The sequence below is a fragment of the Heloderma suspectum genome, chromosome 1 (genome assembly GCF_057233095.1).
Source record: "Heloderma suspectum isolate Gila_16-S chromosome 1, 16-S_ref, whole genome shotgun sequence".
Classification (NCBI taxonomy): Eukaryota; Metazoa; Chordata; class Lepidosauria; order Squamata; family Helodermatidae; genus Heloderma; species Heloderma suspectum.
The window spans coordinates 412214509-412230539 of NC_139458.1; the positions used below are offsets into that span (position 1 = coordinate 412214509).

Genomic DNA, 16031 nt, shown 5'->3' on the forward strand with positions numbered 1-16031 from the left:
AAGGGAATATGTTGTACCAAAAATGCTTTGGTTCTGATGTGTAAATTTGGAAACTCTGGGTTTTTTTAAATCACTTTTACATGTAATCCAAAACATCAGCAAATCACCAGAAATATTCCCCCACATAGCAGCACCCTCCTGAACACAAATGGTATACTGTGGTGTCCATGGAAAAGTAAACGAAATGCCACATCTGTTAAGGACTGCAAAACTGTTTGGATGGAGTACCAATTGCCCCTATGTCATGTAGTGTTCAAAAATTGCTTCATGTGCATGTTCTTCTCACTTTAGGAAAAAGACATACCTTATATGAGATATATAAAAGAAATTCAGCTGAAATTCCAGATCCAGAAAACCCCACATTTCACAAATATTTATTAAACGATTATATATTATAAAAGAGGTGGGTAACAAAAAGGAAAAGTCAGTGCAAAATACACAAACCATGATTTTTTTGTATTATTCCTATTATGATTTTTATTATACAGATCAGCAATGCTTCACTTCCCCACCACTTGCTTATTTTTCATGCTATCTTTCTGTCATGGTCTAAAAGAGCTGTTTTAGGCTTAAGTTGCCACCATACTGTGAAGTAAGATGAGTAATTTATTAATTTATTGTAAGATTTCGAAACTGCTGTACATCAAAAGATTTTGGAGCAGTGTACAACATGTTAAACCACCAAACATAAAAAATGAATATTTCTTATGGGCAATACAGCTACTTTTGTTTCTTTTGTTCTTTTGATGTATTTGTTTTACAAGCTACTTCTCAGTACTGCAGGTTTTCAAATATTTATATGTGGAACAACTTTTCATTATGTTGCTTCTGTTTGTGTCCAAGAAATCCTGCAATGTTTTATTTCCATTCTCTTCCCCCACCCCCTCCCCAAGTTCTTGGTTTTGTAATATTACAGTTTGCTAGTTCTGCATTTATCCTGCACCTTTTACCATCTCTTAACCTTACATTTCTATGTGTATCATATGAAAGAGTACAGTGAGCAGCAAAAGACTGAGATACTGGGGTGGCATCAAAAATAGATTAGGAGTGCCCACAAAGTCAAATGCCCCTGCTCAATTTCCACAAAGAGAATTGGGGCAACAAGCCCCAGTCCACCTCATATGAGCCTCTGATTTTCCAGCATTTCAAATCACATGGAGAGCCCCCACCCCCCATTCCCCCGTCCCAGATAAAGGAGGCTCTCATCTTCACAAAGAAGACACTCTCTGCATGTACAGGGCAACAAATGTAACAATGGAAGGGGAGGGGCTAGTCTGCTGCCCCTCTCCACTATCAGAATGCTTGAATAGGGCTATTGAGTCCCTTGGTCCATCTAGACTATTATTGTCAACAGTGATTGGATTTCAGGCAGGAGTCTTTCTTATCCCTACCTGGAGATGCCGGGGATTGAACCTGGGACCCTCTGCATGCAAAGCAGGGGCTCTACCACTGAGCTATGGTCCCTCTTGATGATGTAGCATATTCTTCTGCCTGGAATTGTGGGAGGAGTTAACTACAATCATTCCAATGACTGGGAATAATTCCAGTGACCGAGGCTGATGGCAGTGACCACTCCATGATCCCGGAGGAAGCAGACAACATAAAGTCAAGATGCTGACTGTGTCTGCTCTCACTTTTTAAGGAAAGCATGGGGGAAGGATCAGCCAGGAAAACCCTTCTTTGTTCAGGAGAAGTAACTTGGGGATCCTGATCCAACAATAGATCCAAGAAGAGTAACTTGGGGATCCTGTTCCAACAATAGATTCTTTAGATAATATTCATCGGATCTACCAAGGGCTCGCTGTAAGATAGAGATAATAAATGTTTGGCACAAATCCTGGTAAAAAGTACAATACAACAAAACGTGGCCTACTGTTCCCACTTCTCCCATCTCACAAGGGCATACCCATTCTTGGTAGGGTATATACTTCTAAACCTTCCATCCAGTAGGGCTGAAGGCAAGATGTTAAATCTGGCCAGTGTGAAAGCTTTCCTGAATTCGGGAATATTCAACTCAGCCAAATATCTGCTGCACTTTTAGAAATCATCCTTGTCCTTGCTTGGACTGGACGCCTACCCATAAGATAGGCATTTTAAGATGGTTCATTTTGCTTAGCGGATGGGCCCCAACAAAGGGCTTCAAAACAAATCACTTGAGAAGGAAATGGAGGACCAGTCTCCAGTAAGTTGTTCTCAGTTCTGCATTTACATGGGCTAAGGGCCAAAACAGAAATATTAGATGCATTTACTATGGTCCATGGGGTCACGAAGAGTCAGACACAACTTAACGACTGAACAACAACAACAACCCATTTAATGTCATGTCTGTTTTGGCCCTTAGTACAGTTGGTTCCTGGATGATTGGCTTTTGTCCATAACCCCAAGTCTAACTTTAGCTGCCTTCCACCAATCTGTTTGTTCAGAGGTACATTAGCAGATTACTTAATACTGATTCTTCTGATAGGAGGCTGGCGTGGGGCTGGAGGATGCAACTTATGGTGGCCACACTTATTCTCTACCTGTGATGGCTCCCTACTCATGGCATGGCAAAAGGGGCCGTCAGGACCCATACTGGAGTAAGGATACCCCTGCCTCATTCTCTCCAAACCCTTGCCTCCCTCTTGTTTCAAATACTACTACCACCACCACCCTCCCCAAAACTTATCCTACTTCCTGGTCTAGTTTGAATTTATTCTGCTACTTTGTTAAAAAAAAAAAATCTTCCCCCCCAAAATCACTATTAATGTACTATTATAAATTTTGCAAGCCACCGCAAATGTTTTCAGTGTTAGTCCAGCACTGATACCTGAGTGTGAAAGCCAGTGTGATACAATCGTTAGACACTTGGACTGGTTTTTATTTGTATGTTTGTGTTTTAGCAGATAAACAAAATTAAACATTTTAAAAATAAGAAACAAGCCTGTGCAGGTAGTTGAATAGTAAGGGAGGAGGAGATGGTGCTACAGCTGTTTGGCAGGGAAGGAGGAAGAGCAACCCGTAAGTGCAGGGCAAGCCAGTGTGGAAAGGCGGGGCTCCACCGTCTCAGGCCATGCCTCTGGCCAAGTGCCTCAACAGCACTTTGCCAGTCCACACTGTGCAGCCTGGTGCTGCAGCTACATTCCAAGTTAGGAAAATGGCCACAGACCAGGTCTTGAAAAAGACCACAGGACAACAGGGGAAACACTTTGCAGCAGTTTGGCTGTGGCATCATCTGGGTTCTTGATAATAAATGAGTAAACAAGTGATGTGCCTAGAGTGGAAACAAACTGAATTCCTTATGCCCCAATCAGCATTCTTAAAACTCTTCCCTCTTTGAGAATTTCTTTTCAGCCACTAAGAGGCAGTGAAGTCCTCTTTTCTCTTCTGACAGGTGCTTCAGCAGCAACAGGTAGCAGCTAGCTAACAGTAGACGACTTGCAGACTTTCTACTAGGGTTGCCAGTTGACCAGAACAAATCCTGCCCTCCTCCTGTGCCTTTAACAGTCACTTGATCTGCAGAAAGCAGCAGCAGCAGAGAAGAAAGCATCCTGTTGTATGCAAGGCAAACTGCTGTTCAAAGGTACAGGAGCAGGAGGCCAGTTAAAAGGTTGGCTGCCCAATTTGTATACAGAAGATGACTGAGTGACTCATACATCTTCTGTAGAGGTTTTCAGGTTTCAGGCAAAGGGGAACTCATACATCTACCCTACTGGTGGTGGATGCATAATTTTAGTATTCCCAAGGGTATTTCAGTTGGAGGAATTTGCTTGAATGTTCTTTGGCACACAGATTCATTTAAGCTGTAGCACTTACATTTCCCTGCTTCATGCTCTACGGACCTGTGGAAGTGTGTGATTTCTTCCTACTCTGGTGACTTTAATTGTGTGACCCCCATTTTACTCCCAGTAACCTACACAAGCCATTTGGGGTTGGTGGTGTACAAAAGGTGCAACTTTCATTGCTTTAATTCAGTCAGCTATAATGAACTCTTGCCGTGCTGTGCAAGACAAAGCCATAATTGTGTCAGAGGCCACAGTTCCAAGGCCAGTGTTCTCAAACTCAGACTAGCCTACAAAACACTAAAATTGCTTGCTTCCATTAGACCTGAAAATAACAACGTATATCCCCCTCGCTAAATGCAGCTAAGAACAGAACAGACCCTTTGCCTGGCAGCAATCTCTATTTGGGGGGCAGGGGGGGGGAGATAGAGATTGAGGGGAAGTGGGGTCTAGGTTCCAGTGCTGGCTCCATGGATTTGAGGGACCTTGGGCAAGACACCTTCAGTGGGGCCCCTCCCACAGTGACCTGTGGCTCAGTAATGAACTGTAGCTTGTTAACCACCCTGCGTGTGCCAGTCGTGCACTGAGGATATTAGCATAATTTACCCTCAGCAGCACAGCTTCTCATGTTGTGTGAATCTGGCCAGGGTTGCTTGTTGCCATGGGTAACAAGTGACCCAGAACCCTACAACAGCCTGTGGGTTCTGGGTTGCTTGTTATCCATGGCAACAAGCCACCCTGGCCGAGTTCACACAGCACGATTGTGTGGCCGAGGATAATGGTGCTAATCCCCCGAGCATGTGACCAGCAGGCGGGGAGTGGGGATAAGTTACTGTGGCTTATTTCCCGAGCTGCAGTCATGCGAACTGGGCCAGTGATTCTACCTTCACGCCTTTTCCATGTACAAAAAAGGCTTTTGTACATGGAATGGGAGGGGGCGCCCTCTTATTCTTTTCCTCAGGCAGCAAAATGTCTTGGGCCAGCCCTAACCAGAAAAGCCTATCAGGAGCAGTGGTGCAGCTAAGGTTGGACCACAAGGCTGAACTCTAGGGCTCTGCAACCCAGGGGGGACCCAAATGACCACTGAGAGAGTGCCAGATGATGGAGGTAGTGGCAAAGCCAGCATCAGCTCATGGGCATGTTGGGGTGCCTGTAGGGGCTGATGCTGCTCACACAGTATCCTTTCTTTCTTCTTATTTTTAAAACATTTTATAGTCAGGGAGTGGCCAGCTGGGTAGGTACGTGGTTACAGATGCTTATTTTATTATTTTCACTTTAAAATTATATTATATTTTATAATATATTTTATAATTTTATAATATAATAAAATTATATTATATTGGGGGCCGCGGTGGCTTAGTGGTTAAGATGCTGAACTGCAGACCGGAAGGTCGGCAGGACAGCAGTTCAAGACCCGAGTGCCGTGTGATGGAGTGAGCTCCCGTCTTCAGTCCCAGCTCCTGCCAACCTAGCAGTTCGAAAGCAAGAAATTGCAAGTAGATAAATAGGTACCGCCTCGGCGGGAAAGGTAACAGCGTTCCGTGCACCTCGGCGTTCAGTCATGCCAGCCACATGACCACGGAAGCATCTTCGGACAGCGCTGGCTCTTCAGCTTAGAAATGGAGATGAGCACCACACCCTAGAGTCGGACACGACTGGTTGGGGACACCTTTACCTTTACCTTTTTATATTTTTCTACAATAAAATGGTGTGTATTCACAAATAAGTGTGTTTAGCATCAGGGCAGCAAAAGTAAACTCCATTTTCTTCCTGTAATCATGATGGCACTATGTTTTCAGTAAATTTAAAATGTAAAACTCCACATGCTCAGATTATTGCTTTTTTAAAAAAATCAGGGCTGGCAATGGTTTTTTGTTGTTGTTTGTTTTTGTTTGGCCTCTTTGCTCTAACATGTCAGGAATGTAGAAGCAGTTGTAAAACATGGAATTGAAGCAGGGGAGAAGGAATGTTAGTTGCATGCTTCACAGCTTAAGTAACACAACATAGCCATCTAAGCCCCGCCCCGTAAGACCATTAAGTCCAGGGTCTAAAATAAACTAGCTTGTGCTACTCCTTGGAGATTTGCCTTTGACTTTGAAAACTATTTTGCTAACGGTGCTTCCAAAGCAAAGCTGCAAACTTGGAAGAGAAACGAGAAGCATTTCATAGATGACCTGCTTGTTATCATAAGGGTCTGAGAGTGATAGCATGATGTTTTCCGTTGCCTCTACACACCTACCCCGGTGCTGACCTTACTTATATATTAGGACTATCTGCACTAGGAACCTTTGCGTCACAGGAGTCTGATATGTCCGCAAACCAGCCATTGTTGGAAGTGCTGTGATCACTGCAGAAGGCCAATGCCTGAAAGGAGAGACATTTAAAGGATGGCATTTTGTGAGATTTAGCTTGCAACAAATGTCTTCTTCATGGTAGATAATAGGGCCCGTGTTCTCTGCCCTGCTTCCTTGTTCATGCCAAAGTTGTAATCAATCCGTGACACGATTTACAGCAAGGTACATTTGAATTCATGCTTTTACTTATCAAAATTACTGCTGTATAATACCATAATTTCAGCTATCTGCTGTGTCATTGCATCACTCTCAATGTCTCTGTAAGAGGCCAACTGGCTTCTCTGAAACCATTCTTTGCTTCTGTGATCTCGCCGGGTCATCTTCATTTTCTCCTGTATGAAGTGGCTCTTTTTATATATCATTCCAGAAAACTGCCTTCTTTTAGAAGCAAAACAAAAAAACAACTTCACATCACCCACCCCACCCCAAAAAGCTGTTTTTGTGATTTGGCCTGTTAGTATGAAACACTTACCCATAACTTTCTGCTTTCCTTCCTCAGAAAACCAAAAGGGATGTAAATAACTTTGATCAAGACTTTACACGAGAAGACCCAATATTAACACAAGTGGATGAGACAATTATAAAGCAAATCAACCAAGAAGAATTTAAAGGCTTCTCGTATTTTGGAGAAGAGCTGCTGCCGTAAGGACCCCCCTCCCCCCAAATTGGGATCGCCAGATCACTGACACTGCAAGATGTGGGTCTGAAAAGATCCTCCAGCTACAACATCAAGAGCTACTTGTCTGACCATGAGCCCAGATCCCCTGACTTTATACTATCTATTTATTGTTATTTTTCTTTCTTCTTTGATCTGGAGGCACTCTTAATATCTGTCTCACAAAGCAATGCAAAGTATTTTGTATCAGAAATTGCAAAGGTAACACATTGCTGTTGTTTCTTGCTGCTGCTGCTTAATTTTTTTCCTTGCTTTTTTTTCTTTCTCAATTTGGCATCTTTCTTTTATTCCCAGGAAGGCTGGACTTGCCGTTTTAAATTATTATTATTTAATATATCACCTTCAGACCGACTCAGTCATTTTTGAAGTAGAAAAAGTCACTAGAAGGATTTTTTAATTCATTTTTCACACTGGAAAGTGTAGTCTAGGGCAGGGGTGAGCAAGGGGTTTGGACTTCAACTCCTAGCATTTCTGACCAGCAACCATGCTCTCAGGGGCTTCTGGGAGTTGAAGTCCAAAACATCTTGAGATCTTACCTTCTGCCCACCCCTGGCCTAGAGAATGTGCTCAGACGGTAAGAGTTTTCCAAGATGTGCTAAATAATCATCCCATCACATAGTGGCACAAGGACAAGTATGTGTACTACATGAACACTGAGGAGGAGGAAGCCACCTTGGGTGACGTTTTCACCTCAGACGCAATTCTATAAATCCGCTGTAAGATATACTGCCCCAGCACAATCTCAGAAAACATTGGGTTGGATCCAGACTTCGTAAGCCCCATTGATTTCAATGGGTCTGCTCCAAGTATGGCTGAATCTGGATCCAACCCATTGCATTCTGTCAGCATTGTGAGGGCATTGTAGAACATGAGATGCAAATCTAAAATCCGTGAAAGTTTTGCCATTGATTTCAACAGGATGTGAAGCGTACCTGTTGAAGACACGTACCCCAAATGCAGATGGATAGGATTGGGGTCCCGGTGAGCCATACTTCTCCAACAGAGATACCCCTGGATTTCTTTGGAATGAGAAGCATACTCAGAAGGCTACTGTTCTGAACTGAGGAGCGGCCCTTTCACCACATGCCATTATACATGTCAAATTGTACCTCCTGCTTTCCCGCACTCCCAAGGGTTTCAGGTGGATATTTACATGGCTAAATATACATCTGGAACCCTTTGTGGGGGAGAAGCAGTTAAGAGCCATTCTGAGTAAGAGGAAAGGGTTATGTACCCTCCACTCCTCTCAAACCTGCTGCCTCCCAGGGCTGCTTTTCATTTATTTAAAAACAAAAACAAAATATTTGGGCTTCATTACATGTATTTGCATGTAATGTGTAGTTGGTGCCTTTGCTTGGTCGAAAATATTTGGGCATACTTCTGAGTAAATATGTTTAGGGTCCAGGTGTCATCATTGCTGCACAGGTATTAAAAGGCTATGAAGATATTCATATCCCTCTTCTAAGCTCACGGATGCACACTTGGGCCCAAACTAAATGTGACATTACTCACGCAGCTTGCTCTAGTGTGCAGGATTTTTAAAACATACGTTGCAGGCACAGGGACCCTGATCCAGATGCATGCCCTGGCATGAGGATAAGGGGACGTTAACTGCTTGACCCCTGCAGTGGTCCTGATTCAGATCAGGGGCCCGACACATGGATTTTGCACTGGAAAAGAGCTCCCATTGGAGCAAATGGAAGCTTCCCCACCCCCCACATGCAAATTCTAGGTATGAGGGGGCCTACCTGGATAGGGACCGCGGCATGGATGAAGCTCTCTCCACTCCATGCCTGCCCTTTTTGCTTTAAAAATCCTGCGCACTAGGGCTAACCATGTGAGCTACTTCTAGTTTGGCTCTTAGAAGCAAGTTTTATTGAAATTCATGAAATCTCCTTCCAGATAAATGTTTAGGATTGAGGTGTCAGGCTTCCAGTGAACATTGAAATGAACTTCAGATGCCTACATGAAAAATTCACCGCTGAAACCACATATTATTTGTACCATTCAGTGCAGGATGAAGCACTAGGACTGAGCTATGTCAGTATCCCTGGTGGTCAGTGCACCTAACATGGCTGCCATGTGATGGCCCTGTGAATTGCTGCCACAGTGGCTATCCCCACATTTGTTTCGGGGAAGGGTTGGGGAAACTTACCCAATCCTACATGACAAACTGATGCACACAAATAGTTCACTGCCCTGGGACAGCAATGCGAGAAAGTCATTTAAAGCAGCCTTCATTTGGCAGCTGTATTACATGTACCAGTTGAACTCAAACTGGCTAAAGTTAGGGTATTGATCAAGGTGATAACTGTAATATGTTCATATGTTGAAGGAGGGTGTATATCATCTTTAGAACTGTGGTAAAGGATGAAGAGAATGAGAGAGAGATTGGCCTGGTTTGCACACAGTGCTGAAATCTGGCCTGTCATTGTGTCTGAACCCATCCTCTCAAACAAGTCATGGTTTGTAAACCAGCTATACACCACAAATAGAACCTATGGTTGGTTGTTGTCTTACAAAATCTAGCTTTTGAAAACCATGGCTTGTTGTGATGGATGAATCCAGAAATCATAGCTTATCCCTGGCTTGTTTGCACTGCTGTCCACCCTGAAACAGAGGTGCCCAGCAAGAGCAGCTAGAAGTTAAAATACTCTGAAGTCCAGCAAAATGGTCAGGAGATAAACCAGAAATAGGGCAAACAATCTGCACTTTGTGCATTCATCTGTAAAACAATTGATGGCTAAAGTAACATAAACCACGGTTAACATAATCCATAGTTTAGCATTATGTATGAATGCAGCCAGAGAGAGTGCATTATATTGACTTGATTGGCAAAGAATGCCATCTTCATGCTCAAAAGTTAAGAAATAGCATAAAAACCATTGAATCATCATTCTGATGCAAAACCAAATATATTCTTAGGGGAGACACATGGAGCTTCTGAGGTGGTAGATTTCCTCATCAATTCAAAGGAAAAATCAGCTTTGCACATACAAACAGAGGAGCTCCATGCCTACAGGGACTTGTTGGATATCGGTGCACATATGAGAAAGTGGAAAAGAGTTCCTGCTAATTATTTGGTGCATGGTCTTTGGTGCATGAAATCCCCTCAGATGTTTGGAGTTAGGATTCCATCAGGATTGATTTCAACTCCATGCTTTAAACATCTTGAACTAGTAAAGCTAAGACAGGGGGTTTGTTCCTAGGCAGAAGACAATGCAGGCTTTTTTTCCCTTAAAAGTTCTGCTGTGTTGCACTATCTAGCAAGGTAGAACCACGACTTTGTGTGCTAAGGGCAGCTGTGGCCCCTTGGTTGATGGCTGCCCAAGGCTTGTGCCCAGTGGAAAGGAGGGTGAAGAGAACTTGTTTCTTTCTTGTTAACTCTGATGGGAACATAGGCTGAGAGTGCAATAGGAATGAATGAAAGTGCTATCATGTGTTGTGCTGAAATTCTATAGTTATATGACTAACTTAAGGTCCATTTATTTCAGTGGATCTGCTCTAAGTATAACTAAGAGTAACCTCTTCTGTGCATACTTACCTGAAAGTAAGCCCCATTGAAACAGTAGGGCTTACTTCTGAGTAAATATGTATAGGATTGAAAAAGCACTTATGGAAGTAGATGGGCCCAGTAGTAGAACCCCCCAGAGAGCTTCGGCTATTGGGCGGTATAGAAATGAAATAAATAAAATAAATAAATGAAAATGGGAATTGGTTTCTGGATCTATAAGAAATTCTTCCAGAAATCTGTTCCTCCCAACTTTGTGTCCCTGGAATGCAGATAATGGAGAGGGAGAAATTTTTCTTGCCAAATCCCACCAGAAAGCCACACTGTGACACTTAAATGAATGGAGCAAAAATATTTACCAAAAATATATTTTTAAAAACATAAATACCAAAAAAGCACTTCTTTCCAAGACTAATTGTAGGTTTAAGAAATAGTAGAAATAGTCTGACTGAAGGAGTTCTGTCTAATTAAAATAAATAAAGTTGTCATGGAAATTATTTCAGGGAAAAATACTTTTTTTCTAAGAATACATAACAATTTTTTAACTTTCTTTTTTTTAAAGAAATGATATCAAGAATTAAAACAAACAAACACAGATGCTTTAAAGACAGGTGTTAAAGGGCTAACGAGTGGACAAATTCTCCAAAAACCTATAATAGCTTTAATAAAGCCATGTAGGTTTTCTACAAATTTTACAGCTTCTTCGGCATGTACATGATAATCCTTCCCTAGTAAAACTATTGAAAAGCTAGTGCCTGAATCATTCATGTCATTGATGCAATGGCAGGTGTGAAGGGGTTTTAAAGAAAAAAAGTCATATTTTTATTTCATTGTATCAAATCTGAAGACTGCCCGCTTGAATGGCTTGGGTTTTTTGCTTTTTGTTTTTATACGTTTAATAGCAGTGTGTTACTTTTGCAGACTTTTACAAATAAATAAATAAATTGGGCATGATCCATCCTTCTGTGTGCATAACCTTCCCCCACCCCTGCCTCCCCCGTTCCACCCCTGCTGACCTTTGGGCAGGAGTGGCATACTGCGATGGATCAGCCATGTCCTGATACCTTAGGCCTATAGACAACTCCCATACATAGATCCAGCAGCCCCCCTGACCTCCTCAAGGTTACCTGGGAAGAGGAGGGCCACTCGGATCTAAGAATGGGAGATACATATGAGCCCGGCTGAGGGCCAAACTCGATGTGATGTTACATGCGTTTCTGCATTTAATGTAAAGAGAAAGAAAGAAAGAAAGAAAGAAAGAAAGAAAGAAAGAAAGAAAGATGCTTCAAAGGGACAATTTTCATCAGGAGAGCAGCAGGGGAAGAAAGAGTCCCCTCCGCCCCGCCTGCTGTGATCCAAATAATGATCAATCCCTCCAGCAGCTGCTTTTGGGATTTAAAAACTGTGCACGTTAAACACAAAGACTCGTTTAACGTCAGGTGTAATTTGGCACTGAGGCATCACTCCTGGCCAAGGATCAGAGGTGACAGGGGAAGCGTGGGGAGGGGGGGTATGAGCATCACATGATGCTGTACTACTCTACTTTGCGTCCAGCTGGATCATGCCCAATAGTACTACTGTTCTTTTGTTTTTTAAGATTTTGAAAAATAAATCTGGTATGAAAACTGTGCTATATAGGAAGAATACAAAGCCAAGCAATCCCATTCATTCTGTGAAAATGTATTGAGAGACTCAAGATCAAGATTCAAAAACTGACATTGCTGAGAGTTGTACATGGATTTTTTTGTGTAGTCATTAAAGAAATGGTAACTCATGTGGAAAATACATTAACAAATGTGAAGTTACCACCTGTAGATACGCTGACAGTGTTATGTACTTATATTTCTGGACCCTGTGTTTGTGTGTGTGTGTTTGCGTGCGCGTGTGTGTTCATGTATTGTTGAGGTCAAACATATATATATATATATATATATACTGAATGATCAGTTAAGTGAATCCATTTTACTTGTTGCACTTGGATTTTCCAATTGCGCATATATATATATATATATATATATATATATATATATATATATTTGTGACGGGCAAAGTGGCACTCGAAAAGCTTTTTCCTTATTATTTTCCTTTGGGGTTTTTTTTTGCCTTTTGTACAGGTGAGGATTTTGTATATAGGTGTTTACTGCAAGGCCTGTGGAATTCAATGAATATAGAGGTATCAACTGCTGCATGTTCAGGCATATTATTAAAAAAAAGTTAGCCTATGAAAGAATAACTATGATAATGTCCATGTGCAATACTCTGTTTGTGTATTGGTTCAAGTTATACTGTCAAAAGATGAGGTTTTTTTCCTATTTGTTTTTTTGTTATTAAAAAAGAAGAAGATGTAGACCTATATCAAGCTGTACTAAATCTCCTGTATAGTTCTCTTAAACTCTATGTGGAATGATAGAGATGGGGGAGCGGGGGTTGGGTAAAAGAAAAGGAAGGACCATTATTGGCAGAAGCTGGGAGATGTAGGCCCCCTTCTCAATCTACCTCTGTGGCATGGAAACTGCTTCACTGAGGTTTCTTCCCTGGCCTCTCATGCTCAAATAATGAGATAAGTCCTGGGCCATATGGGAGGGCTTCCATGTCAGTAGTAGGGTGGCCATGTGTCCTCTTTTACAGAGGACAGTCCTCTATTTGAAGGGCTGCCAGAGGACCTGTGACTTCTGTTACAGAGGATGACTTCTATTTGAAGGCATCCTCTATTTGAAGGGCTGTTCTGTCCTATTCTGGTTTAAAGATAAAGAACCCTAAGAACAGTTGCCCATCAACCGTGAGCCCCTGAACAGCAGACTGAACAGGCAGGCACACAGGTCACCTGGTCACACTCTTCCCCACTATGATGAGATGTACTGTATTTCTATTTAAATTATAATAATCATTTTGAAATGTGCATCTATACTTATAAATTCACATATGCAAATTTTATGCAAATCATTGTCCTCTTTTGTCCTCTATTTTGGTGATGCATTTCCTTCTTGTTGGCAGTTCATATGCGGCCACCCTAGCCAGCGGACAGGGCCAGTGTCAGCACCTAGCATCCATGGGCAGCTCCCAGAGAGCCCCAATACCTGGCATGACCCACTGCTGATGCCTGCTCTATTAAAAAAAAAGTTTTGGCCCAATGCTTTGAGCAGTGTTGGTCTAGCTGTCATTAATTTCCCACAACGTCGCTGTCATCACATTACTCAGGAGCATTATGGGAAATTAAAATGGGTGGCTAGACTGAGTACTGCTCAGAATGTTGCCATCTGCCACCACAAGGTAAGCCTGAGGGGGTCCAATGACAAGAGGAGGTCACATTGCCCAGGGCTCCCTCAAACAGGGCGCTGTCCCTGCCAGTGAAGATAACATGCTCCACTTTCCAGAAGGGACAACTGGCATGGGGAGGAGTCTCGCATGGGCTTCTCCCAGATGGCCTGGAATGTCGTGGGTTACTGAAGAAGCAGAGGGCAAAGCAGCGCTGCAGTGGCTCCCATGCCACAGAAGTAGCTTAGGAAGTTGGCCGAAGTTGCCGTCTCAAAAGGACAGATGAGGTTAGCATCAGTTTTGCGCCTGGCTGTTCATAGCCACTTTTAACGATGATGACATTCAATTCCATTACGTCGGTGTGTGTTTTTTAAACTCAGGTGTAATTATTATATATACATATATATATTTATATATGTATTCATACGATGATTTCAAAATATTATGCTATATCAAGTCATGTGTTGTCTGGCTTACCAATGTAATAATGGATCAAAACCGCTTAGAATAATTTAATTTATCTTTGTTAAAAATGTAAGGGCTGGGGGCAGGGGGATTAAAAGCCCCCTTAGCTTCTGGAATGGAAGCACAGAGACGTTACAAAGGTTTCATCATCTCATTGCTTTATGTTTATTGGGGGGGGGGGATAGTGTAAAACTGCCCATTTGTTTTCTGTGTGGTAATACCAGTTTTGTGTATTTCTGCCACATGTTAGCTTTGGACATCCAGTGCAAGAACTGACATTGCTAAGTGGTCTTTTCTATAGGCAAATGGCAGCTTTGGAGGTAGCAAGTGGTCTTCTGAAGCTGCCCAGACATTAGCTAGAACTATTGTACAGTGCACTACTGTTCGTATGGAATGAGAGGCCTTGATACAAAATGGGGATTAGCCATTCTTTTGAGGGAAATAAGTGCATTCCACAAAGTGTTCGTAAGCAAGCTTGTGGAGTTTGTGACTCCTTTGTTCCTGGCATGAAAAATCTCTTAACAAACGTTCATTCTAAAAATGCCCCAGCACCCACATTTTGTTCTTCAGGATGCTGAGTAGAAAAGCTAAAACCTTAGCACAGACGGAAATATGGCAACTGTGATCCTGAAGGCCTTTGCCTCAATCCAGCAAAAGAGGTCCTTGCACGGAAGTGGCCTTGGGTGGGTGTTTCCAATGCAGATGTGCACCTGAGATGCACATGCCCATCTTCATCACAATGCTCATCTGAGCCCGATTGAACGGTCTGGATGCATCTTGGGATAGAAATGGGTATGTGTGTATCAGCATCAAAGGCCACCAGATGGTACACCTGGATTGGAGATCAGTCGGAATTGGCTGGGTGCAGGTATTGCAGCCTTCTTCAGCACAAGTTAATTCAGTGCAACTAATTTTCTACTCAGCAGGTTTTGTCTTCTACCTTGAACTTATTTAAAATGAAGATGCTGTTACATTTCCTCCTCTCCAGTGAAGTTTTTCCATCTGTTTGGGGCATGGGGGAGGGGGTTCTTAAAGGTATGCAAAATGCCAAACAAACAAAAATTTGAAGAAATCAGGATATTTTCACTTTCTCTGTTTTTTAGAGACACTGTTTAGTGAGAATATGTCGTGTGTCCCCCCCACCCAATATAGTAAAAATAATGCCATCTCTCCTAAAAGGCTTTTTAAAAAAAAGAAAAGAAGAAGAGACTTCTTTCAAAATTATGTGCAGAATAGTTCTGGGGGGAAATATGAAATGTATTCAGTTTTACAGGAGTGGGGAGGTGTATGTTTTTTAATCGTGAGGCTTTCTTTGTACAGATTTTTTCTTACAGTTGTAATTTGAATCTCTTGCCATTCATTAGGGTTATTTCATGGTAGCCATTATTACTGTGCCAAATGTACTGTATTCTAAAGGATGTGAATGTGTATTGTTTCAGAACCTAATAAATACAAGGATGTTAAAATCTTACTTTTGCCTCTCTCACAAGTGTTTTCAAATGAGGAATGAAGAGTATGCAGTCTGCATTAGCATGATATAGTTGTAAATTTGAAGGGCAGGAACCCCCATAGCCACACCCCCATGGAGAATTCATAGTCACATTCCCCTTGTTTTTCTAGACTCAAAGGAGTGAGCGCTCTGGTTCAAAACTCCATTGTAAAATGCAGACATGCAAAAACAACAAACAAATAAACCACTAATTACATTTATGGGACATGACTGCAGTCCTGTGCAGTTATTTGGGAGTACACTTCGTTGAACTCGGTGGTGCTTCCTTCTGACTGCATAGCTTCAGCCTGTAAAACACATTGAGAACTTTAACCAAAGATCTTCAGCCCACTGAAGTGCCACCTTTTAGCTTTTAATTAGATGGGCAAACAATCTTGCAAGGATGTGCTAGTAAAACTTGAAAGCCTTGTCAACATTCACGTGCCAGAAGAAGGAAAGTCTGTCAGTTACCCTGGCACTCCGGTAGATGTCATCTTTCCTGCTCTAAAAGTCCCAGATCTGC

General features: G+C 42.2%; 1 protein-coding gene across 7 annotated transcripts in view; it reads left to right on the forward strand.

Moving 5' to 3' along the window:
• PRKCE (protein kinase C epsilon) overlaps nucleotides 1–15490 on the forward strand; it is a 498772-nt gene extending 483282 nt beyond the window's left edge. For all 7 annotated transcript variants that reach the window (XM_084828974.1, XM_084828976.1, XM_084828977.1 and 4 more), the window contains one exon: nucleotides 6612–15490. In XM_084828974.1, coding sequence (XP_084685100.1) covers nucleotides 6612–6758 — 147 coding nt within the window. In that variant the 3' untranslated portion in view covers nucleotides 6759–15490. The remainder of the gene's footprint in view (nucleotides 1–6611) is intronic.
• The last annotated feature ends 541 nt before the right edge of the window (nucleotides 15491–16031 follow it).